Source organism: Sturnus vulgaris, chromosome Z (assembly GCF_052056855.1).
Source record: "Sturnus vulgaris isolate bStuVul1 chromosome Z, bStuVul1.hap1, whole genome shotgun sequence".
Lineage (NCBI taxonomy): Eukaryota > Metazoa > Chordata > Aves > Passeriformes > Sturnidae > Sturnus > Sturnus vulgaris.
In genome coordinates, this window is record NC_142283.1 from 65,935,683 (window position 1) to 65,959,377 (window position 23,695).

At 37.3% G+C, this 23,695-nt stretch overlaps 1 protein-coding gene and 1 long non-coding RNA gene across 2 annotated transcripts in view; one reads left to right on the forward strand and one right to left on the reverse strand.

Annotated features, from left to right (window-relative positions):
* Positions 1-23,695, reverse strand: part of ITGA1 (integrin subunit alpha 1) — a 73,673-nt gene that overhangs the window by 17,369 nt on the left and 32,609 nt on the right. The window contains exons 6-18 of the mRNA XM_014889710.2: positions 23,286-23,413; positions 17,200-17,348; positions 15,321-15,471; positions 13,597-13,762; positions 10,025-10,098; positions 8,917-9,061; positions 7,644-7,786; positions 5,839-5,982; positions 4,121-4,375; positions 3,562-3,692; positions 1,514-1,677; positions 1,175-1,311; positions 160-270 (exon numbers count right to left, since the gene is read on the reverse strand). Coding sequence (XP_014745196.1) covers positions 160-270; positions 1,175-1,311; positions 1,514-1,677; positions 3,562-3,692; positions 4,121-4,375; positions 5,839-5,982; positions 7,644-7,786; positions 8,917-9,061; positions 10,025-10,098; positions 13,597-13,762; positions 15,321-15,471; positions 17,200-17,348; positions 23,286-23,413 — 1,898 coding nt within the window. The remainder of the gene's footprint in view (positions 1-159; positions 271-1,174; positions 1,312-1,513; positions 1,678-3,561; positions 3,693-4,120; positions 4,376-5,838; positions 5,983-7,643; positions 7,787-8,916; positions 9,062-10,024; positions 10,099-13,596; positions 13,763-15,320; positions 15,472-17,199; positions 17,349-23,285; positions 23,414-23,695) is intronic.
* Positions 265-17,292, forward strand: LOC148219891 (uncharacterized). The gene is made up of 3 exons (XR_015799569.1): positions 265-976; positions 4,606-4,678; positions 17,173-17,292. It is a non-coding gene; the product is annotated as an uncharacterized LOC148219891 (long non-coding RNA).

Sequence of the window (23,695 nt, forward strand, 5' to 3'; positions counted from 1 at the left end):
CTTTTCACTCCTGAATACTCATTTGGAGGAAACATCTCCTGGACAGGCTCAATGACTCCTCTTCTCTAGCTAATCTGTGGCAGTAGTTTCAGCTCTTTTGTGGGCTATGATTTTTATCTTAAATACTCTGGTTATTGATACAGAATCTTTCTGACTTACATATTCTGCTATTGAATTTGGCAAGTTGCTATCAAGAACAGGTCCACTCTCTGGATCAGAAAAATTGAATTCCAGCAAAACCTTTATGGAATCTTGAAAATCAGGTTTATCCTAGAACATAAGGAAAACAAAACTGCTGTTACTGAAATTCACTTTAGTATCTAAGGAGACCCAAAGACCCAAAAAGTGCTGAGGTAAAATATATTTCTGTCACAGTGTTGCCATTCTTGCTAGGGAAGCATCTGAATGCTTGTAGTTGATGATGAAATATTCAATGTGCCAGGAATTCCTTATAAATATTTACTAAGGTTTTTGTGTACCTTTTCACAAAATTTCACATAGCTCGAACATGTCCCACAGAGTTTCATTAAAGACTATCTCATCTGTTGACTCACAGACTTTTCTCTTCTAGTTGTGCTTAAAGGGTCAATAAGATAAGCATCAGCAGTATAACCTCTCGTGAAGTCAAACTTAGGCCTGCTGTTTGGTGAAGAAAATTCTGAGTATCATTTACCATTAGTTTTGCATTAAGATACAACTGTGAAGTCACTAAACATTTTAAACGTGGGTAGCTTATAGTATGCAACTCCACTCACTCCACATATTAGCTACAATCTGGGCAAATTCATACTCACAGTTGCTAATCATGCTTCTGTTTCGCAGTGAATAAATACTCTCTATCCCAAGTTTAAACGTTTATTTACTCTATTTTGTTAGGAGGAATTGCACCAATATGCAAACTGATATTCTCTCACATGCTCCTGCTGAGTTTTGAGTGCACCTAAACTGCTGTGACAGCTGCTTGGTTCCAAGTGAGGTAGGCTTTTCCTTAAGGCAGACACAGAGATGTAGCTAAAAAGACCGTACATTTAAGTAAATTGTTAATACATGTATAAATAAATAACTCTAAGTTTTAAACAAATTTTATGTACACTTCTTAAGATTAATTCTGACTCTAGTTACTCTAGTTACTCTAGTGTCAACATGAAAAAAATACTTTAAATGATTTACTTGCCAACATGTAGAAGTTATGTTTCGTACATTCTGACCCTTTGATAGTTATATTTTTTTGCATTTTCCTCTCATGGCTTTCTGTGAACAAGCTTCGAGATATCTGTCTTTGTGCATCAAGGGTAATCCAATACTGCAGACCTGAAAAGGAGGTTGAGATCAATATTATGAAGTATATTATGAAGCACTTTGCCTCTACACATTATTTTTTCTCAAAATATTTTAGATGCACTTTGAATACTGAATTTAGAAAAGCTGAATTCCATTTTTAAATTAATAAATGCATGCGAGCATATGAGTTTTATAGCTTAAAGCTTCCACAGCTTAGTGCTTATCTACTTACTGGATTCAAATATATCTTCTTTTGACTTTAGTCTGGTCTTAAAACAAATTGTGGCGTCTATGCATATTGTTTTTCTTATATTTATCTGACAATTTTGTTGTTGAATATTGATGCTTTTAGGTACAAATTGCATGGAAACATTTACTTCAGCCACATCACGAGACCTTAAAAAAACCACAAAGAAAGTGCTTGGAAATAAGAGCAGCAAATTTTTACACCTTAAGAATGAACTTACAAAATATGCACATTCAGCATTCAGATATAGACATAGAATCACAGATTCATGGAATCGTCTAGGTTGGAACAGACTTTAAGATCATTTGAGTCCAACTGTCAGAAAGCTTACAGCTAAAAAGAAAAAAAATCCTTAATGTTCTTTGGAAAATAACAGAGGCATAAAATCCACAATTGCAGTGAGAATCCTGTGGCACATGTTGATGGCACCATGCTGCAGTACAGTAGCCCACACAGTGTTGGCCATGTTGTGTCAATTAAGAGGCCATCTATTATTTCATGTTTTCTGTCTTCGCTGTGTGGTGCTATAAAAACAACTGGCAGTTGCAATGCACTTCTCTAGCACATTTTCGGTCTACATTTGCCTTTCTCCATTTGGGCAGATTACTGCATGCCTGTTTGCTGCCATCAGAGAGAGAACTCATTATATAGAAAACCAAAAAGTGAGCAACAAAAAGAGGAGGCAAAGAAATGTCCACAATAGCCAAAACCTATAAAGCGCTAGAGCATTTTTTAAAGCTCAACTATCACTCGGTAGGGAAAGCCCCTGAAGAACTGGGGACAAGAGAAACATGATGGTCTAGAAGAGTAATTAACTATATATCCTATACCTAGTACCAATAAAAGAGGAATTACTGAGGAAACAGATTTCCACAGTGCTGCACTTATTTCAGAAAAGACAGCAGGTGAAATATTTCCAAAAGCATTTAAGCAACTCTACAGAGCAAGATCCATTTCAAAAGAGACTGAAGGCCCAGACCTATCACTGAAAGAATCACAGGTAAACATAATATTATACATAAGCTGGAGGACAGCAAGCCATCTCTTAGGTTGTGAGTAGGCAAACAGGCTAATATTTGCCTCCAGTTTGTTTCACTTTAAATGTCCTTTGGCCCTGCAATGCACTCCTATCTCACCCCTTGGTCTGATTCAGTTCCCTTTTGGCCATGAGATGCAGTGTACTAAACCAGCAAAAAATTTAGCTGGCAAAGTAACTTTCTTCAAAATTGTGGTCCCAACAATGCAGTGAAGGGCATCACACTGTGTTTACACATGGAACATTTTGAAAGAAATTACTAGGTGAAGTCCAGAAGAAGTTGGGACCTTGTGGATGGCAGCAAGCCTTGACAAACTTGATTACCTACCAGGTGAGTTAGGTGAAACAGCAGGACAGGGAAAGCAAGGAGCTGGGTTAGCAATTTCCTTATCAGAGACGGAAATAGTTTCAGTTGAGCTTCAGAAATGAGGGATTTAATGTCACATTGTTCATTTGTCATTTCCCTTAAAAATTATATTGCTCACTACTAGATTTGAATCATGTTCTTATATTAAAAAAATGACTTGACTGTTAAGCAGAAGGCTTAGTTTAATTTTACAGATTTTCTGTAGGGAAACAAACTGCAGTTTTCCTATTAAGAAATAAAATCAGTTTTCTTAGTGGCCCCTTTACATTTGAACCTGTTCTTGATATTGTTAATAAAATAATATGCAATATACTGTGAAAAAGAGAGAAATTCAGGTTTTTTTCCTATTTTACTTAGTGCCACGAGTGGAATCAGTTTCTCTTTTGAAGGTGGTCAAGTTCTTCATTCTAGGCTAGCAAGATTTCTAAAACATTCTTAAAACATATAAAGGTATTCATTAAGTTTTAGCTCATTCCTCTAGAGAGATGTGAACAGATGAATATTTGCAGTCAGTGTCAAAACATGAGATGAAACCATAACCTTACAAAGTCCAAGCAGTCATGTGAGCAAGTTACACTGGTATTCAAGCAAAAGTTTTTTTGTCCTGACAGTTGCTGTGAGTCTCCGTACCAGAAGAGGGCAGCCCCACCAAGGCCTCCGATGGTGACATCAATCAGCCCGTCATTGTTTAAATCCATTTCCCCGTGCACAGATTGGCCAAAAAATTTCACTTTTTCCCCGTCTCCACCTGATGCAATACGCTGTGAAATGAGTTAAGAGGTTAATGCAGTGCTCTTTGAAGGGTTTTATAACAGTCAAGATGCATTTGACGCAGTGAGATGAGGTTTAGGCTCTTTAACTACATTAAATTTTCATTACAATTCTCCTAAAACAGTTACCATGGTGATGAACACACTATAAATTTTCACATTGCAAAATATCTGCTTTTCTGGCTGTTCAGAACATGTCAGAAGGTTTCTGATAAAAGCATGTGATATATTCTTTAACAATATTAAGACTCAGATTCGGTATAACTTTTAAATCAGTATGACTTTTAAAGTATAGAGCAATTTAAAAAAGAAGCCGTTACAACTGGTCAAGTCACAGTGTCATCCTATGTTAGGAAGACAGGTTTATAAACAATATATACATTAGAGCAGCTGGCAACCTGCAGAGTTTTACTTCATACCTGTGAGTATTTTTTACTGATTGCTTTGCCACGGCCATGATAAATATAAACAGCTCCCCGATGGTCATCCTCTAAGGGAGAGCCTATCACAATGTCATTGTATCCGTCCAGGTTGAGATCCTTCACTGCAGCAATCGCAGTCCCGAAGCGTGCACCGCAGGGCTCGTTCTTAAGAACTTTGCAGGTGTCCTGCTTTAATGCTGAGCAGCACGTTTGCTTTATGGGTTCAAGACTCATCTGATATTCAAACTTTGTCTGTGGAAGAACAGATTTAGAATTTGTGAATTTCCACCAACATTTCAGCAATGCAGACTTTTAAGAGCTCCTGTCCAGAAGACAAATGGATGAATTAAACAGAACAATTACAAACTATTCCTAGTGATTACATGCACTGTAGAAGATGTAATTCTACAACTATAACTCAAGTGTTCTTTCTGAGCAGCGTGTGGCAATAACATTCTTTCTCCCTCTTTTTCTGCCTCTAGATGCTTCTGCATATTTCTCGAAATTAGAGGTTCACAGGAAAGCACAGTATCATAACAATATCTGGATGCTATTGTAAGTAAATCATTCTTTAGTCAGTGTAAAGAGTTTTTCTAAAGGCATTCTCTTAATCTGAGAAGTTAGCCAAGTTTCTAATGAAACACAGATGGCGATACTGTTGTTCCAGAATAAAAGATAGCATTTCTTTTATACAGAATGAATTTTGCCCCCAGTAGACACGTATACTGTGGCCTAACATACATATTCTGATTCAGTGTGTATCCTGGACCAAAAACACACAGACACTAGGGCACGTAATCAATCTTTCCCACGAATTCCATGTTAGAAATTAGCAGTTACTGCATCTCCTTTATTTGGAGAGGGATAACAGCATACACAGGAAAAAACAAATTTCAAACCCCACGCTACTGGAGGACATGGAATTCTTGTTATCTCACCAATCCTATTCACCAGAATTTGTTGTTGGCAACATGCATGTGGAGACTGTAAGAATTCCTTTTCAAAAATATCCAGTCTCTCCAGGTCCTTTTCTTGAGATAGGATTTTAGGAAATCGTCATTGCTAAGACGTATTTTGTAACTGTTATAACAGCATATGATGATAGAGAAGGGAAGGGAAGGGAAGGGAAGGGAAGGGAAGGGAAGGGAAGGGAAGGGAAGGGAAGGGAAGGGAAGGGAAGGGAAGGGAAGGGAAAGGAAGGGAAGGGAAGAAGTATGCACAGACATTGGGAGAACAGACGTAGCAAATTAATAAAGTGAGTGTCTCTGGTATAATCCTCGATCTAGTCAGACATTTAAAAGCTGTTGGATGTACGGGGTTTGGCTGTATGTTGCTAAGCAAATCACAAGGATATTGGAGATCACACTTTAAGGATGGATGAGCCTTATCGTTCCCTTATCCATGCAAGGAAAACAAAGAAAAAAAAAAAAAGAAAAAAAAAGTGGTAGAAAAGTAATCCTATAAATTTATATCTATGCCAAATTTCAGCTTATAGGATATAGTACTAATCTACATAATAGACTCCATTCTCAAACGAGAATTTGAGAATGAAGTTTAAAATTAAGTTGCATTATAATCTCAGTTGTCAAAACCATTTTTCCTTATTTTCAACAGTTCAACTTCCTCAGTTCAAATCACTGTATTTCTTTTAAATAAGGATAAGAAGGCAGTAAAGAGCATGCTCTATTCCTGTTCAATAAAAATCACTGTCTTACCTTGTTCAGACTATAAACATATACCTTCCCTTGCTCCTCTTTCTCAGTTCCCATATACATAGGAGCTCCAACAAGAAGGAGGTCTGTAAATGAGTCCCTATCGATGTCAACTGTGGTAATAACACCCCCAAAGTATGATCCAATCTGTAGGAAAACATACAGTATACATCAGAAAAAGAGTTAGCAACATCATGCTGCATTTCCTTTTCAGAGACCAACTTCCTGCTTGTAACAATGACAAATATTAACCACTAGGCAGAAATTTTCTCTACTAGCTAGATTTCTTTTGGTCGACCTTTGAAGCTGGTTTTCAGTTTTAGCATTGTTTTCTGATTATTTTTATTAACAACTGGGACATTCAACTTTCCACTCTTCTGAGTTTGAAAGTATAAAATGGGTGTTTTCTACCCACTATGGGGAGTAGAACTCTTAAGACGGTATCAAAATAGGAGTATCTTGGGAAAGACAGTTTTCTCTTCAAAAAACAAGTAAAAAAGCTTGGACCAAAGCTCTGAGACAGCCCAGTGAAGACAGTCGCCAAAATTCTTAAGTTATTATTTTCAGAGGAACAAAGTTTACATGAAGAGATGGATACATTCATAGATCGGCTACAAACTACAGGATTTATCTCATTACATTCACTTCACAGATAAGCAAGATACCCTGTATTTCCTTTATATTAACAGGAGAAGCAGCCTCTTCTAATCTAGGATACATCTCTTCTCAGAGATGCTTCAAGTAGCCCAGATGTCTCAAACCTTAAAAATCACAGAATCACAGAATGGGTCAGACTGGAAGGGCCCACGGTGGGTCATCAGGTCCAACCTTCCTGCTCAAGCAAGGTCATCCTGGAGCACATGGCACAGGATTGTGTCCAGATGGTTCTGGAATATCTCCAGGGAGGGAGACTCCACAATCTCTCTGGACAATCCATTCCAGTCCATGGTTACCCACAAAGTAAAGAATTTCTTCCCCATGTTCAGGTGGAACTTCCTGTGCATCAGTTTCTGCCCCTTGCCTCTTGCCCTGCTGCTCAGCACCACTGAGCAGAGCCTGCTCCTTTTCCTGAGCCCTTCCTGCAGACACTGACACACACTGATGAGGTGCCCTCTCAATCATCTTTCTCAGGGGTGAGTAGGCCCAGTTCCCTAATACCCACTTTAGTTCATTGACTCTAAAATGTTTGTTTGATTGACTGATTGATTAGCTGAGTTGCAGACATATATTGCAACTGCAATATATGCAGCTATACATTAAAATTAGGTAACCTGAATGCTCCTGAGAGAAGCTGATACTGCAGCCTGGGGAGATAAGAATAGGCAGGTGTCTCAATTCTCACAAGCACAGTATTATCTGAATAATACCATCCTTAATTATGCAACCACATGGGGATTTTTCCTCCTACAGCAATAACTTTCAGGGAGCTGCTACTCAGTGTAACAAGCAACTATTCAACACCTCAGTCTATCCCAGAAGATGCCATTGCACAAAACCCTGCTTGTCAAAACTCTCCTGCCAGTGACATGCTCTTCCACTCAGCAGACAGAAAAAATTGCACGTACAGAGATGGCAACAACCGCTTTGACACTAGTGAAGATTTAACCCTCAAAGACAAAATTTCCAATGATCAACTGTACAGTCCACTTCGCATTGCTAATTACACCAAAGGATCTGCCTAACTCTTCCTTCTGATCTTGATTACAACCCCCAGTTTCATGTGCTCTTCGAATGAGTTCTCATTTGAAGTATTGATTATTTCTTTGGCTATATTCCTTTTGTATGCTAATTATTGAATGCATACTTACTTGTTCTCCATTTAATCTCTGAATCACTTGCACCTCTTTTCCTTCCATCTTATAAATGATAACTTGACCAGTGTGATTGTATCGTGGCTGTCCTGCTATGTACAGCACACCTCCAGGTGTCAGTGCTGAATTCACAGTATATCCTAGGAAGCGGAAAGAAATCAAATGCAATACACACAGAATGCATCAGAAATACTTGCTGTGAAACAGAGCCTTTGTAAGGTTAATTCCACAACTAGATGTTTAGCCCTAATTATGGGAGGGAGCAATAGCAGTTAATTAAAAGCCCATTTTTTTGGTCTAGTCTCAGAGTGAGGAGCACCACTGGGTTATTAAACCTATTCCCAGGCTGGTGAGCCATGTTCACTTTGCCATTCTCACACAGTGCAAGAAATAACTCATGAATAGCTCATTGGAAAGCTCTTTTAAAGAACAATTGTCACCAGCCCATTGTCTCATGGAGTCTTCAGATAGTGATTCTGGGATAATTTTGAACCTACCTCTGTTCTGCTTAATAGTAACAACAATTTAACAACTTTAGTGAAGGAAGACTTAAAAGATTTGCATTGAAATAAAAACTGTGAAAGAGTTGCAAGTATTATGGAAGGATATAATGTTAATTTGAAAATTGCTTTGCCAAATTGGACAGGTAATAAAAGGCAACAGCTAAAGGCATTTGGCAATAAAGATAGTGTACTTAGGAAAAAACATTAAAATATTCTAGCATTGATCCTTCATCAATGGAAGTATGACTTAAATGAGAAAACAGAGCAAACAGAACCATGAAGTATAGAAAGCAAGCCCTAGAGGAGAGAGCAAGGACACTAAAGCTTTTTGATAGAAAAACAACCTGCCAGTATGCAGAACGGTATTATAAAAAAAGATGTTGGTCTTGTCAGTTTTTTCCACTGAGTGACAGAAAACAGCCTAATTTTACTCAAATATTTGGGCTTAATGTTGTATAAGAGCTTTTAACTAACAAGGCATAGAAGAACTTGATAAGAGTACTAGAGGGATCTGTGAAATCTTCTTTGAACAGATTAAATACCTTTGTTGGGAAAGTCTAGGTATACTTTGGTCTATGTTTGGACTCGTTTTCTAGTTGTAGGAGTTGTTATTTACTTTTTTAAAAAAACATGAAAATCAGAGAGTAGACTTGCTCCCAGGATCCTGGAATATAAAATATTCTGTAAGATACTCCTTTTGAATGAGCTTTGAGAGAGGTCTTGTAGCATCTTTTGAAAGGTGTTGTAAGGTGGGCTATTTCTCTTACCTAGGTAGGCTGCAAGAGGTTCATTTCTTTCTGAACGCCTGTCACGGAAGGTGTCATTAGTTGGCATTGAAATACCACTGTCCTTCACCATGAGCACTGTGCCATTCCAGTCATATGCTCCTACTGCTCCGAGCATGATCCAGTCCTTAAGGAGAGTAAAGCAAAAAGCCTGTTCTCTATGTGAATCATCTTTTCTCTATGTGAATCATTTTTAAACATTCACGGCTCAGGATGCTGACATTGGGTAATGCTTCCTGCATACTTACATAGTTACCCTTGCTTTTGCTCTTATGGTACAGATCCTTCAAACATAGGGTCATAGAAAGGCTTGAGTAGAAATGTCCTGAATCATCCAGTTCCAATCCTATTGCCATGGGCAGGGTTGCCACTAACTAGACTAGATTGTTCAGAGCCCCATTCAACCTGTCTTTGAACACCTCCAGGGGTGAGGCATCCATAGCTTCTCTGGACAATCTGTTCCAGTGCCTTACTTTGATCCATAGAAAGAATTTCTTCCTAATATCTAATCTAAACCTCTGCTCCTTAGTTTAAAACTGTTCCCCGTTGTCCTATTGCTAGCTACCCATGGAAAAAAACATTCTCCCTCCTTTTTATAAGCCCCTTTTAAATAGTAGAAGGCTGCTCTAAGATCCCTGAAGCCTTCTTTTCCCCAAGCTAAATAACCCCATCTCTCAGCCTGTCTTCATAGGATAGGTGCATTGGCCCTCTGGTCATATTTGTGGCCCTGCTCTGGAGCTATCTCAAGTTAAAACATTGCCCCTTGTTCTGTCACTAAAGGCTCTGGTAAAAAGTTTTTCTCAATCTTTCTTAACATATTTTTAGGCTATTTTCCTGATAGAAAATGCTATGAGAACATTAAGTTTAGAGTTCATGTGAAGTATATATGTATTCTCTCAAGCTTTAGTTGTTCATAAATGTTCTTTACATACATTTTACAAAAAAGGTAACTGTATTACAGGACACTCCAAAACTTCCAACAGCAAACAGGACTATACAAAGAAATCTGAAACACTTATTTCAAATTCATAGAACCATCAGCAAAAATCTACTTTATAAAATAACTTCAATTTTCAAACAGTTTGTTTACCTGAGAATAATGAGCACTGAAACCAGCTTGAGACATTTCCATTTCAAAAGAGGAGGCCTGCTGGTCTGTTGTTGCTATTAAAAAGAAAAAACAAGTTTCAAAAATAATTTTTTTCCAATCTGAAAAAGTAACTGAAGAATGTTTGAAAATGATCATATGATAGTAAAGGATAGCATAATTAACAAATCTATTTAGTGAATAAAGTTTACAATAGATTTTTATAATAAACACAGAAATAAAGACCCTTGTTGAATGCTCCAATTAAGTACGGGAATTTCCATTTAAAGATCCTATCTCAGAACTTGTCCAACAAAGTTTCTGGGCTAAAACTGACCAGATTTGAACTCAAGCTGATGGTAAGTATGTTTGGAATGTTTGATTAATATGGTTAAGCCATTTTCCACTTGAGCTAAGTGAACAATAAAACGCCAGCCATGTAACCCTGGCCTTGTATTCAAGCAACTGAAGTTTTGTAGGCAGCTGGAGAAACTTTAAATGAAAAACACTTGATGTTTGTATGAACCTTTGCAAAAACAACATAGGAAAAACTCTGCTGTCCAAGATTCATAACCCTCAGCAAAGTGCTTGGGAATGATAATCCTGTCCAGACAAGTACATGAAGATCTGATTCTCTCAAATGACTTTGTATAAAAAAAGTACCAGGTGATTTTGTACGAGGTTCAGTATCCTTTCAGGTAGTGATATGCTAGTTATTAAATTTTGATGGGCTGTTTTGCTCCCAGGTAAACTTGAGATATCATTGGGGAAGAAAAAGTTCTGTCTTTATTTAAAAGAAAGATAAGCAGCCCTTAATAGTCAAGGACTATTTTGCCACTCTAAGTGGCCAAGTAAGGGAACTATATTCTGCATGTTGATTCTTCTTTGAGAACAAGACATGCTAACAAGCAGTAGAGGCAAACTATGAAATCTGCTCTGATGCCGGTCCAGGAAGAGTTCACAATTTCCTACCAGCTGAGTGCTGCAGCAAACCTTCAAATGTGTGAATGAAACTGAGCCATAGCAAGCCATGGTTGCATGAATTTCAGGCATCTGGACTATTAAATAATACTGAACTTTTGATACTCAGCAAGTAAACCCCAGCAATTGCTCCCTGGAACATGATGGCTTTCCTAATTGTTACAATTTACAGCCAGTCATAAGAAGGAGGCATGATCTCTAAGACAGTGTTCAACATACAAATGAATACTATCATGTTTCACAAGATGTAGCTGGTTTGCTGTGTCTGAAAAAGTCATTTTTAGGCATAAAACTCTTAAGCTGCACATCTGCTGATAAACAATATTTTCATGCAGTAAAGGATGCTCCTTAATGAGCTGAGAAAGACAGGATTCTCACAGCCTGAGGCAGAAGACAAAGCTGGTACTGTTGGTGTCTGCAGCTCAAAATACTACTTAGATAATGGCCCTTAGCCTAACTTTCCATTCAGTTTTAAACTGCCAAGCATCTTACAAAGGATATTTTGTGAAAAAACATTTGTGCCTGCCTATGGGTTGGATAAAACATAAAATTGCTGTTAAAAGCAATGTCCATGCCATGAGACACAGAGGCATATGAAAAAGATTATGTGTAAAAATCCACTGGCTGTCAAGAAGGAGTTTTTGTTGGATTTGATTTTTCAAATCTCTCTCAATTTTTCTTTGAATTTTTTAAAGAACCAAAATGAAAATAAGAAATCCAAGAACAATCAAATGTACTACTACACTAGCAAGAAGCAAGTTAGATTGAGAATTTAAACAGATTCAGATATAAAATTTCAGCAATCAAGGTTCTTGTGATGCACATAAGCTAATATATACAGAGCTGATTAATGTCCAATTAAACACATCCAATAAACTGTCTTGTCACCTGGCTTGAAAGCTGCATGGTACAGAAATAATCTGCTTGCTTCTACTACCAGAAAAATGCATGCATGGACACAGTTGTAAATCACAACCGAAAGGTTTTGGTTTAGGACAGGAAACTATGCCTGTAGAATCAGAATAAATTGATTTGGTCAGCAATATCTGCTCCAACCCACTGGAGCAGCTTGACCTTGCAATGTTTTAGCAAAAAAAGCTAAATCCCGTTTTCATTTCTATTCTGATTCTCTTGCAGACAGATTACATGATTTCTGGGACTTAGGTGGAAGAGGAGACATTTCATGCCTCATATTGCAGGTGTCCTGTATAGAAATCTTAGAGCATCTCTGAGTTCCTACAGAAAATCTGCAAACCAAGAAGCCTTTTGGCAGTAATAAAATTAATTAGATTACGAGAAACTCAGTCACATTAAGTCTTACATCCTTCACCTGTTGTCTTATGAATTAACTTCTTATTCTATATTCATTATAGCTAACAGATGTAACTAAAATTTTATTCTGACAATGAAATGCAAATATTTTTTTTACTTTTTAAAAAGTATAAAGGACAAATTGAAGACCAAGTGTACACTTTCTGTTTGAACAGCTATATTCCCGCTGAAAGTGTATACTTCATAGTACACAGTGACTTAAGAAAAGAGCACCCTATTCAATGAATTTTGAAGTACTCAATGACACTAAATAGGCTAAACTTTGAGCTTCAGAGAGATTAGATTCTCCTCAAATTAATTTGTTGCAAATCTGAGGAAACCAAATCATCCAGAAAGGTAAAAAATTTACATATAAATTATATTTTAATAAACTGTTTATTGCTGAAAATTTTCGTAATAGCTGAAAACATTAATATTTGATCAAACTAAACAATATGCTAAAAAAACCCTCCAATCTAAATATGTCTAAGAAATACAACTCCAATGCAAAAAAAAAAAATGAAAGTAGTCTCTCAATTTTGTACATTCAAATCAATATTTTCTTTTGTTCCAGCTATAAACTACACTATTCTAGCTACTTGGAAAGTTGAAGTGTTGAAAAAACTAGTCCAAATAGATGGATGTTTTCTTTGTATTATATGAATCCCTTCAGAGTTGGCCAGTATAATTTATAACTAATAAACTCTGTCTCCTGTTACCAGTAGTGTACTTGAAACAAACAGTGATTTGGACAGTGTTGTCTTGTTTGGATGGAGAATGTAAGCAGACATGATGAGAGAATGACTTTTCTGTGCTACAATCTGAAAACTGAACCTTCCCAAAGGAAAATTATATCTTGTTAACTCTATAGAGCAAGTCCATGCTAACTTGCAAAGTAATATGCTGTAATTAATAACTAACCAAAGAGAGACCCTTAACATTTAGGCAGAAAAACAGATGATCATAGGGTAATTGGGGTATGATCCGGCAATGTTTTTTACCTAAAAGAGGGCAACTTCCTATTTACCACATTAAAACAGTTTTGGTTACTTACCCTTTTAGGCTGTTGTCTGCACAGGCTCTAATTCCTATGAATATGGTCACATCTGTATCTACTATTTTGATGTCTATTATAAAATATTTTTATTACGAGTATGGAAGAAATAATTGTATAATAAATTTTACGGAGCACAATGCATTTCAAAGGAAGGTAAAAATAGGTGTTCTTCTATTTGTTTCAGTTGTAATGCAGGCATAAAGTAAAATTTAAAATAATGTCATACCTTCCAGGGCAAATATTCTCTCTCCAAGTGCTTCAACAATGGTTAAAAGAGCTAATTCATCTGAGACATTGAAAAAATGCTTTTCAGTAGGCTTACTGGCAATTGATTTTATTTCCTCTACAAATTTCTCAGTACTTAAATTTCCTCTGCTGTAGCTGCCAAGAATCTAAAGAGAATAAAAAAAAACCCAAAGAACAAAACAGAAGTCAAGCATACATTTCATAACCTATTTAAAAAGATATTATTGAGGTAGGCTGTCAGAGAATGGTGGAAAATCATATCTTACCTTCTGTTACACTCAAATTGATTTGAAATCACTCTTTCTCAAGGAGAACAGAACTGTATGACAGCTCTGTTGTTTTTTTTTTGAAAATACCATTCGACAGAAAACAAAGCAACTGTATTGTGTGATGTCTGCTATCCTCAACTTTAATTTTTACCCCTCCTTCACAAAATTCTAATAATTTATTCTCTGACTTATTGAAGTAGGCCACAATTTAGGAAAAAAAAACAACAAAACACTTCCCAACCCAGAGTACAATTACACTGGCTTCTGCATAACCACCAGTTCTTATCCTAACATGTTATACATACAATTAATGACAAGTTGATTAGGCATAGAATAGTTCTTCATTCTGTGAAGAATGAATATGCAAAAGAGCAACACTTGCATTCAGTGTTAATTTCAACATCATACAAGAATTTAGATTTAGTTTGCAGTTTTAACAATACTGCTGTAACAATTCATGATACCTCAGAAAAAAACCACCTCACTTCTCTAATTCCCAGACAAACATATATTTTTCATATGAAAAAGGGCTCTGTAGACGAAACTTGATTTGAGAGGGAGACAAAAACCAAATTCCTATGACATGCTCTAGCATGTCAGTCCACTGGAGCAATTAAAATTTGGTTCTAAACAGGGATTTTATTGCCAAAAATTGTTGCAGTCAAGGACAACGTTTTATTTAGCTATCTCTAGTTTTATGAAGAAAACCACTGCAAATCTGTGTGCTGCTGGACTCAACTTTTGTTTTACGTCTTTGTTTAAATTAAGTATAACGTCTTTCTTAAAGCTTTATGGTTTCATACCACCTTATTTTACCAAACAATAAACTAGCAAAACAAAGAAAGATATCAATGGAGAGGCAACAAACCAATGTCAATTCAAAATTAACAGCATAAAATACAAGATTTGTGTATAAAATACACAAATATAGTGGACTATTAACACCAAATTAATGACTAATGCTTTCATATTTGTTGATATGGGTTAACCTCTATAGTCATTCAGCTACTGTTTGCTTAACATGAAAATGACAGCTTTAGAATGCAAGCATAGAATACAGACATAATGAACATATATTTTTTGGATGGTTTACATTTGTTTTTTTGCTTAAATAGGTAATGTTTCTATAGCAATTGCTTAGAATTTTATTAGTCCACTTTGCTCAGTGTTGCTTTTAACAAAAAGGATTTAATTTAAAACCGTCCCTCAAACTCTTCCTCACACAGACACACACCTGTCATCACCCAGAAGACAGATAAATTGCTTTTGTTATATGCTATAAAATCAGAAAGCAAATTTTAGGTTTTTTTCAGCTTTTTCCTCTCTGAAATATTTCCATAAAGATTCTATGAAATGAACTTCTAAAACTGAAATTGCATCTAGAAGATGAAACATGCTTTTAAGATTCTGAATTTTCCCATTAAATTTCACTTACAGCAATAGCAAATCTCTGAATGTTTTCATCTTCACAATCATCAATCACTTCTTGTAATCTGTAGTTGTCATGTGATTCCCCATCAGTCACAATAACCATTACTTTTTGTACTCCTCTTCTTGCGCCGTGAGCCTCAGTAAAAGCTTCTTCCCTAAAGGGACCATAAAGTGTTTTGGAGAAAGGCAATGTCAGCATTTAGCACATGCATCATATTTGCATAGACAACCATAAACTAAAAGATTTTATATTAACTGGGAAGCAGGAAATGGACATTAATGTTAACCATGAACAAATACAAACAACTGCAATTGGAACTTACATGACAGTTCACAGCCAAAGTTACACAAGCATTCATTCATCATTCACTCACTTGAGAGCAATAGCAGAAAATACCAATCTGGATAGCAAAAAATTCTTCCCCTCTACAAATAAACTCCTGGCACTTTAAAATAGCTTTTGGCATCTTAAAAAAAGATCCAACCAACACCCTCCCTTTCCAAAAACCCATGTAGAAAACCCTCACCTACTTCCAACTTTCAGCAGCACTTCAAGTGGTCAAACTATTTACTCAGCTACGAGCACATCTCTGCACACCTATGTTAATTAACACTGGGCGTTGGGGGCGTGGCAGAAAGGTTGCAGGTGGGTGGAGGCAGGTCGGGGCACCCACTTGAATTCTACAGTTATAGATGCACAAACAGGCTCTGAGGTTTTGGGCAGCTGTTCAGCCAGACTCTGGACTTGACAAAGCAGGGCTGAATTAGGGCTCTGGAGGAGAAGGAAGGAAGCAGGGCTTCCTCTTTTCAGAAAAATACCACAGAATTCTAGGACTGGCCACATGAGTGAAAGCTGAAATTTACCACTGAAAATGGCCAAAGGGGAATGACTGTGAGACCAGAGGAAGCTTTTGCTGACAGTTTCTGTATATACAAGCCTGCAGTAGTTTGTGGTACATGGGGGCTTTCTGAACTAGATGTGGTTTCTGGATACTTGGCAATTCTCAATTGGCTCTGCTTTCATGAACTTGTTCAGACTCCTCGAGCTTCTACTTCTGTCTCAGGAAAATTTTAGTATGTAAGAATTCAGTTGTGTACCAGATCAACAAAAGTTTGGTCTGAAAATCATATTGTTCATCAGAAGGATGCTGCATATTTCACTAAATGGTTGTTTGTAAAGAATGAATGCAATCTTTCGTAGAATAAAAGCATGCTTTTGTCATGGAAAAAACAAACTCAGAAAAGAAAAAAGATACCAGGATAACATTGTACAGTTTGAAATTTTCGGAGAGATTTTATATTTACTATCTGTTCTGTGAAACTCAGACTTCATTTTTCTCATTAAAAAAGCATTTATAAATATTGCTATTGCTAGGTCTTTAAACAGGTCTTTATAGACAAGTCTTTCATCTTCCATTGATTGAGAAGCTTCAAAGACTTAGGATATAAAATTTTTAGGCTTTCTGACAAGTGTAGGCTCAAACATTGTAAAATTCAACTTCAGAATTAAAACAAATTCACATTAAAAACTCTATTTTTTGTTTTTCCCTTGAAAAACTTGATTTTCTTTATCCCTCTACATACACAGTTCCTACCTGTTCTATGTGGACATCAGATATTGTCAACTCTTTGCTTAGGCCTACAATCTTGCTCCGTATCTATCATATTTTCCTAATTCTCCCATTCAGGAGACAGCTGCCTTTCATATGCAATTGCTCTAGGTGTTGGATAGTGTCTGCTTATCCACTTTCCTCGTAAATGATGCTTACTTGGCTAAAATGAAGTCAGATGTTAGCCACGCCATGTTTTTAACACATAAAATCAGAATCACCCCCTGCCTGTGCTTGTTTCCCCAGGTGCAGGACAGCATCTTGTGCACTTACCTGGCCGTGTCTATTCCCAAGGCTGTCATGGTTTGAGTGCCACCCCGCTGGCGTATCCTCGAGGCTGCAGCCATCACATCTTCTGTTGTTGAGTATGTATTCAGGTAAAATTCATGGACTACAGTCTGTCCATACTGAACAATTCCAACCTGAAACACACAGCTCATGTTTAAAATCAACTGCCCTTGAAGAAAATACCCCTGCCTCCTTCAGCAGTGCAGTAAATGTCTGCCTGTAATTACAACCAGGAGAACAACTGAACTCTGTGTTTCTCTCAGTATGAAACACCTATATGAGTTTGAGCAAGACTAGCTAGGTGACAGTCTCATGAAACATTCTGAAGTTTCTAAATTGCTTTTGTTAAAAACTGGAATAAAGCCAAAAGCTGTCTCAAGTCCTTGGTCTTCCTGGTTTGAGACAATCTGGATGGGAGCTCTGCTCTCCTCTAGACCAACCAGACCAACCCCCAACTCCTCAAAACTGTTTTCCTTACAGCATACAAAGTCATGGCTCACTCACAACTCTCTTCATTCCACTCAAATATAATATTCCTACATCCAGTAGTTTATTTACCCTAAATTGAGCCTAGAAACAGGAAGATCCAATTACTCCTATCTTGATGAAGACAGCAGGGACAACCGTGATATGCACCTTCTCCTAGCAGGAGATAAGTCAAAGTATCACCTGACAAGTACTAGAGGGTAAAACATGAAGGAAATGGTGGCTTTGGGATGGGGGAAGGTAAAGTAAAGCCTATAGATGACATTAGCAGGATAAGTCTTTGTGCAAAAGATCAATACATAGGATTGTGTAATAACCTCAAAATGCCTGAGGAAACCTGCTGCAAAACCAAGAGTGGCATAAAATGACGAGCAATACTCTTAAATCTTAATTAATTTCTCCCATTCATCTCTGCCAGTTTTAATATTTTGGCAGGTTTCTGACAGCTTTTACTGGGAAGAAGCCACACAATGTTCCATTAGCATATTTCAATTTTACGTTACACCTGGTAATTTATAGGTGTTATTTAGGATAATGCAGTATTATGTGGCATTTATGTCTCACTCATCTATTATTAAAAGCACTCTAGCATTAAGGTATTGAAGATCAATAAGACCTCTGGGATGTTTTTCCATCATATTACTTTAGAAGTGGCTTAGTATGTACTTTACAATTGCTTTACAGGTTTTTTTTTTTTTAGAGGTATTTTCATAGCCTCTCAGATTCTACACAGTGCTTGTTTGCTTGTAGCAGAAGGGTTAGAATTGGATAAATATTTCACAGTAAACATCAATAAAATGATCATTATGAAATGTTAGTTACATATGATTATGGGACTATAATTATAATGGCATGTGATAACAAAATCTGTCCCACTGAATTTCTGTATCTTTTTGAAAAGACAGTGAAATCTGGAAGAACTGATGTGGGCGCAAAGTTAAGGCAAGTTGCTGCCTTTCAGATATTTGTTTCCCTCTTCCATCTGCAGCAGAGAGAATGCAGAGGTTGCAATGTTCCCGTGAGCAGTGGGCTATTAACCCTGTGCAGTGTTTACAGAACCAACCAGGGCATACTCTGTATCATCACTCAGAGCACTCATGTGGCACTGAATAAATCACAAGCTGAAGATGAAATTTTTAACCTGTTCCCTCCAAGGCAACTGTTTTGTGGTGTGCATGTAGAGTGACACACTACATTGTCTGAATAGGATGCTGTTAGTTTTTTAAAAAGACTGCTGTGAACTGTGATGAACAAGAGATTTGCATCATGCATGATTTTCTGGAAGAGGAGTAATGGCTTAAGAATTCAGTGCCATGTACCAATTGTAGCTAGAGATGATAGTATGCTGGGAAGCTGTTTGGTGTGGTCCTTCTCTACAGCTTCGGAGCTACCAATAATGAAATCATCCATTGACTGCTGCCAGTGAAAAGCATCTGCCAGTCTTTCATGATTCTAGAGACCCATGTTGGTGTTGTCATTTTACTAAAAATAGATTACAGGCTGACATTGAGTTGTATCATTTCCTGTTTGAAAGGAAACGTCCATGATCACAGCAAGTACACATTTTGAGCATTTCCTTCTCAGGAAGTGAATGGGAAGAACATCTGAGTCTGAAAACTGCACTGTGCAGCATAGCTTGTAAATCAGGAAGGAAGAGGGGCATGTGGTTATCTTGTGGGATACAATTGTCATGAGCGACCCTTCCTTAGCACTAGCTTTGAAAACACTGATCATCATGTTCTACATATTCCATAGCATCAAAGACAAACCATTCCTCAATAAAAGATAACAAAAAGCCTCTGAGAAAATGCTACTAGGCTTCATGTTCCAGTCTCCTACAGGATCACAGAATGATCACCTTGTAAAATTAGAGTTACTAGACAGCAATGAAGGTTTGAACTTTCGTAGCCTTTTCATCTTATGAAAAACTAAAAGTGGCACATCTACATGATGCAAATGTGCCTTTATGGGACTTCAGCAAGCCTCTAAGAATGATGCTTACAGGCACCATATGTTTTGATTTGCTTGTTTAATTTCTATCTGGAAAATGCAATACTACACCAAAGGATATAATTCTGCTCTGCTCCAGAGAACCCATTATTTTCCCAGCATTGCTGACCATAATCTATTGAACATTCTTGTAATTCTTAAGTTTATGTTCCCTTCCCTAGCATTCCATGGCTTTTACATTACACAAGGGAATAATTCCTTAATTGTCCCCAGTTCCTGTGAAAAGTGTTGTACAAGAGAACAGGCAAGTGATGAACTGTTCTACTTTGGAACAAAAAAGTTCTCAGGGCTACAATTTATTGTTGTCCTATAAATGAATACAGACCCTTATTTGGAAAGTACATTCTGACTTTCCCAATAAATTATTAAGCTAATCAATTTGGCAAAACCCAAAATCTAAAATGACAAAATGAAAGGAAAACCATTTATTACATGAAATCATGTTAGGGTTTTCAGCATTGGGATGTTGGGAGAAATCAGATATATTTTTGGATGTACTGATACTTAATGTAAAAGAAAAGCAGAAATGCTTTGGGAAGCATTAATGGATAATATCTCTTTTCATAAGGAGATCTTTTTAAAGACATCTGAACTGAAAAAAAAAATCTCTCACATTTTGTTTACTTCAAGACACAAATTATTTGTAAACTCTTGCAAAAACCTTTCTTCATTCTTAATCTTTGTAATACCTCTTAATTACACTTCTGTTGAGTTATTAGTGTACTGATATAGTCCCTCTGGAGACACAGTAAGGTACAGGCCAAATATCTGTAACTCCCTATGTCATATATAATATTTCACAATAAACATCAATAAAATGAGCATTATGAAATGCTAGTTACATATGATTATGGACTATAATTATAATGGCATGTGATAACAAAATCTGTCCCACTGAATTTCAAATCTGTCCCACTTTATTTCACTGAATAAATTGTAGCCCAGAGAACTGCTTTGTTCCAAAATCTGTCCCACTGAATTTCAGATTTCTGAAGGCCTTTCCAGATTAGTGTTAAAGCTGGAACTGAATTTATTCAAGTATCCTGCTTTCTCATTTGAGAGAAATCCACAGAAAGTTATTCATATGTGAACGATTAAAAAACCTACCCCTCCATATTAAAAACATAATTATCTCCACAACAGTTAAAAATGAAGTTAAAAAAGGCCAAGAGAAGTATTTTGATTTTGTTCCTACTATTTACTATTTCTACATAATTCCTCTTTCTTTTTCCATTTTTCTATCATCACTTTCCTTTTACTTCCTTTATCCCGAAACTCAAGATATGCAGCTTAATCATCAGTATGGTGTTGTAGATTATCTGGAGAAGAGAAAGATGAAGGGAAGGAAAAAAATACCATAAACTTTGGCCTTCTGCATCTGAAACTTCAGGCTTTCATTTTCAAATCTGCCAAACACAGGACACTGAGCAATTTCTCTCAACTTGCTACAAGTCTAATGACCATTGTTCATGGAGGAGGTAAGGGGGAAAAAAAAAATCTCAAAAGCCTCTAATCAAAACACAGTTTTGAACAAGTCACACCCAATCTGCTAAGGAGTTATTCTGTAATCACCTCATTCCTTTCCTGTGCAAAACAATCTTAAGTCAGTGAACGTCTGCTGATTTCTACATGCTCAGTAATAAAAAATCAAATTGGAAAAATCAATTTAAACAGACAAAAACTAAGTTATTGTTCCTATGCTTCTCTTCTGCGCTCCCAGAGGAGAAGGGATAAATAAGCCTGCTCTGTTTTTTCTCCTCTTCCCTATTGTATAGTCATTTAAACAATTTTTTCTGAGAAAGGAGACAGTGTGGGTGAGGGGCAGAGTATAAACTCATTACTAGCTTCAGATGCCCCAGGGTTCCCAAGCAGGGGGCTCAGAGGAGGGGAGAAAGATGAGATGTGTTCTGGGGAAGGATGGTAAGAGGGACTGAGAAAATTCCACCGAGCTTTTGTCATTCATTTCCAGCTTTTCAGCCCCTCTCCTCCTTATCCCATTCTTATCTCCCTCTCAAATGTTTCTGCTCTGCAGCAACCAGATGCCAAAGCTGACGTCCTCAAGTGAATATGTGTACGTGTGAGAACAGGGGGTAGCTATGCCAAACTGTGGGCACAAGGGATTTTGTAGGTGGAGATGGGAGGCTACTGGAGTGCAGTCCAGAGAGGGACCTTTTGTGCACAAGCTAAGTCACACAGATGAGGCAGTATTCCAAAACTGAATAACAGAGGTGTGGCATTGTAAAAATTTAGGAGTTGCTGGGTGAAGAAGAGGAGTGAGGGTGCAGTAGAGCTGATTCCCCTGTGTACCACTCCTATGAAGACCTTTGGGCAAAAGACAGTGATGATTTCCATGCACCCAATGCCCCATACTGTTAAGGTCAGATTTAAGTATTTTTAAATGGTACATGTTTGAGTAATCATCTATTTAAGACAACAGAAGGAATTTTTTCCTTTCTGCTGAATTTGACAAAGTGTTTTTCCTTCTTCCTCACAATATCTGAAGAAAAGTGTTTTTAAAATAACAGGATACGATTGCGAAGTTGACAGTTTATAAGTTATTTTATCAGCCAGTGTTCAGTATAGACAGCAGAGGACCTGGGTGGTAACTTGAAAACCCCAATTAACATGGAAAATTATGGGGTAATGCTCTCTGCAGACAGAGGTATCCTTTACATCCTCTCACAGTCTCCTTTGTGAAGGCAGGAGCTGAATGTTAGCAGCTAACCCAAAACTGCAAAACTGCCTGTAGCATATGATTTATTACAGGAGGTCCTGGAAAATCCTTGATTTTGGGAGGCAGAAAATAGAGAAAGCAAAGGAAGAAAGAGTTTTTTCTCTTGCTGTTAATAAAGCTTTTTGTGTTAATATGTATCCCAGAGTCAGTGTTTCCCCCTTCCCAGAGTTCTTTTAGAACTGATATTTACATAATCTGTTCAGCAGCCTGTGGGACATATGCCAGATCCTCAGAGGGGTAATTGGTTGTAGCTCCATTAATTCTGATGGAACCGCACTGATTTATAGCAGCTGGGAATTTGGCCCTCTCCACTTATTATATAAATGCAGCTTCTGCCATTAATAACATGCAGCTAAACAGCCACTCGTTAATTAGGATCTCAAGGTTTAAAGGCTGCATGCCCAATGTTCCACAGTACCAAGAGCACTGCTCCAACAAGCTTACAATCAAAGGCTGCCCAAACCACGCATGTGTGCTTCAGAAGAGCAGAAATGACCTTTGTGCAACGAAGTACAAAGGAAGACAAGAAGGGGCTGTGGAGAGGAAGGAAGTGGGAAAGGACAGTGTTCAAGTAGCCTCACTTAATGCACTTAACTTTTGTCTCTAGGTTAGAAAGCTGGTTTCACCAGACTGCCTGAGCAGTGGGGGAGGGATTGTCTTCCTGACATTGCTGCTTGATGACTGAGTAGTGACTTAGTTGCGGTTTCAGCTATTTTGCTTTAGTATCCTGCTGCTCTAAGTTCTTGGAATTGAAGATGTCCATAGATGACACTGTTATACCATTTCCTGTAAACTGCTTTTTGCTCTCAAATTAAAAAACATAAAATATCTTCCATGTTACCTGTGTTTGCTGAGGACCGATATCCATGTTTCTTAGGAGGCTGTTCAGAAAGTCTGTGACACTCTCCCATGGATAAATGCTGTTGGACCCATCAAGGACTATGACAATGTCCAACTGGGTTTTACACTCTGCAACACAAATTGCCACATAAGAATTGACAGTAACAAGGATCAGACTTATCTCACAGCTCCAGCTACTTTTGTCACTAGTAACAAATGTATATCCTTCTGCAGTGGGGCTGAACTGACATGTTTGATGCCAAACATAATTCTTCAACTTTGGCCTTGTATTTCACATGGCTTGTGTTCCCTTTATCAGGAAGGGGTTTTCTTATGAGAAATTTAAGAATGGAAGAAGTTCACATAACTGGAGTGTTTACCAGTGATTCCCTATCTTATTCAATGTCAGTC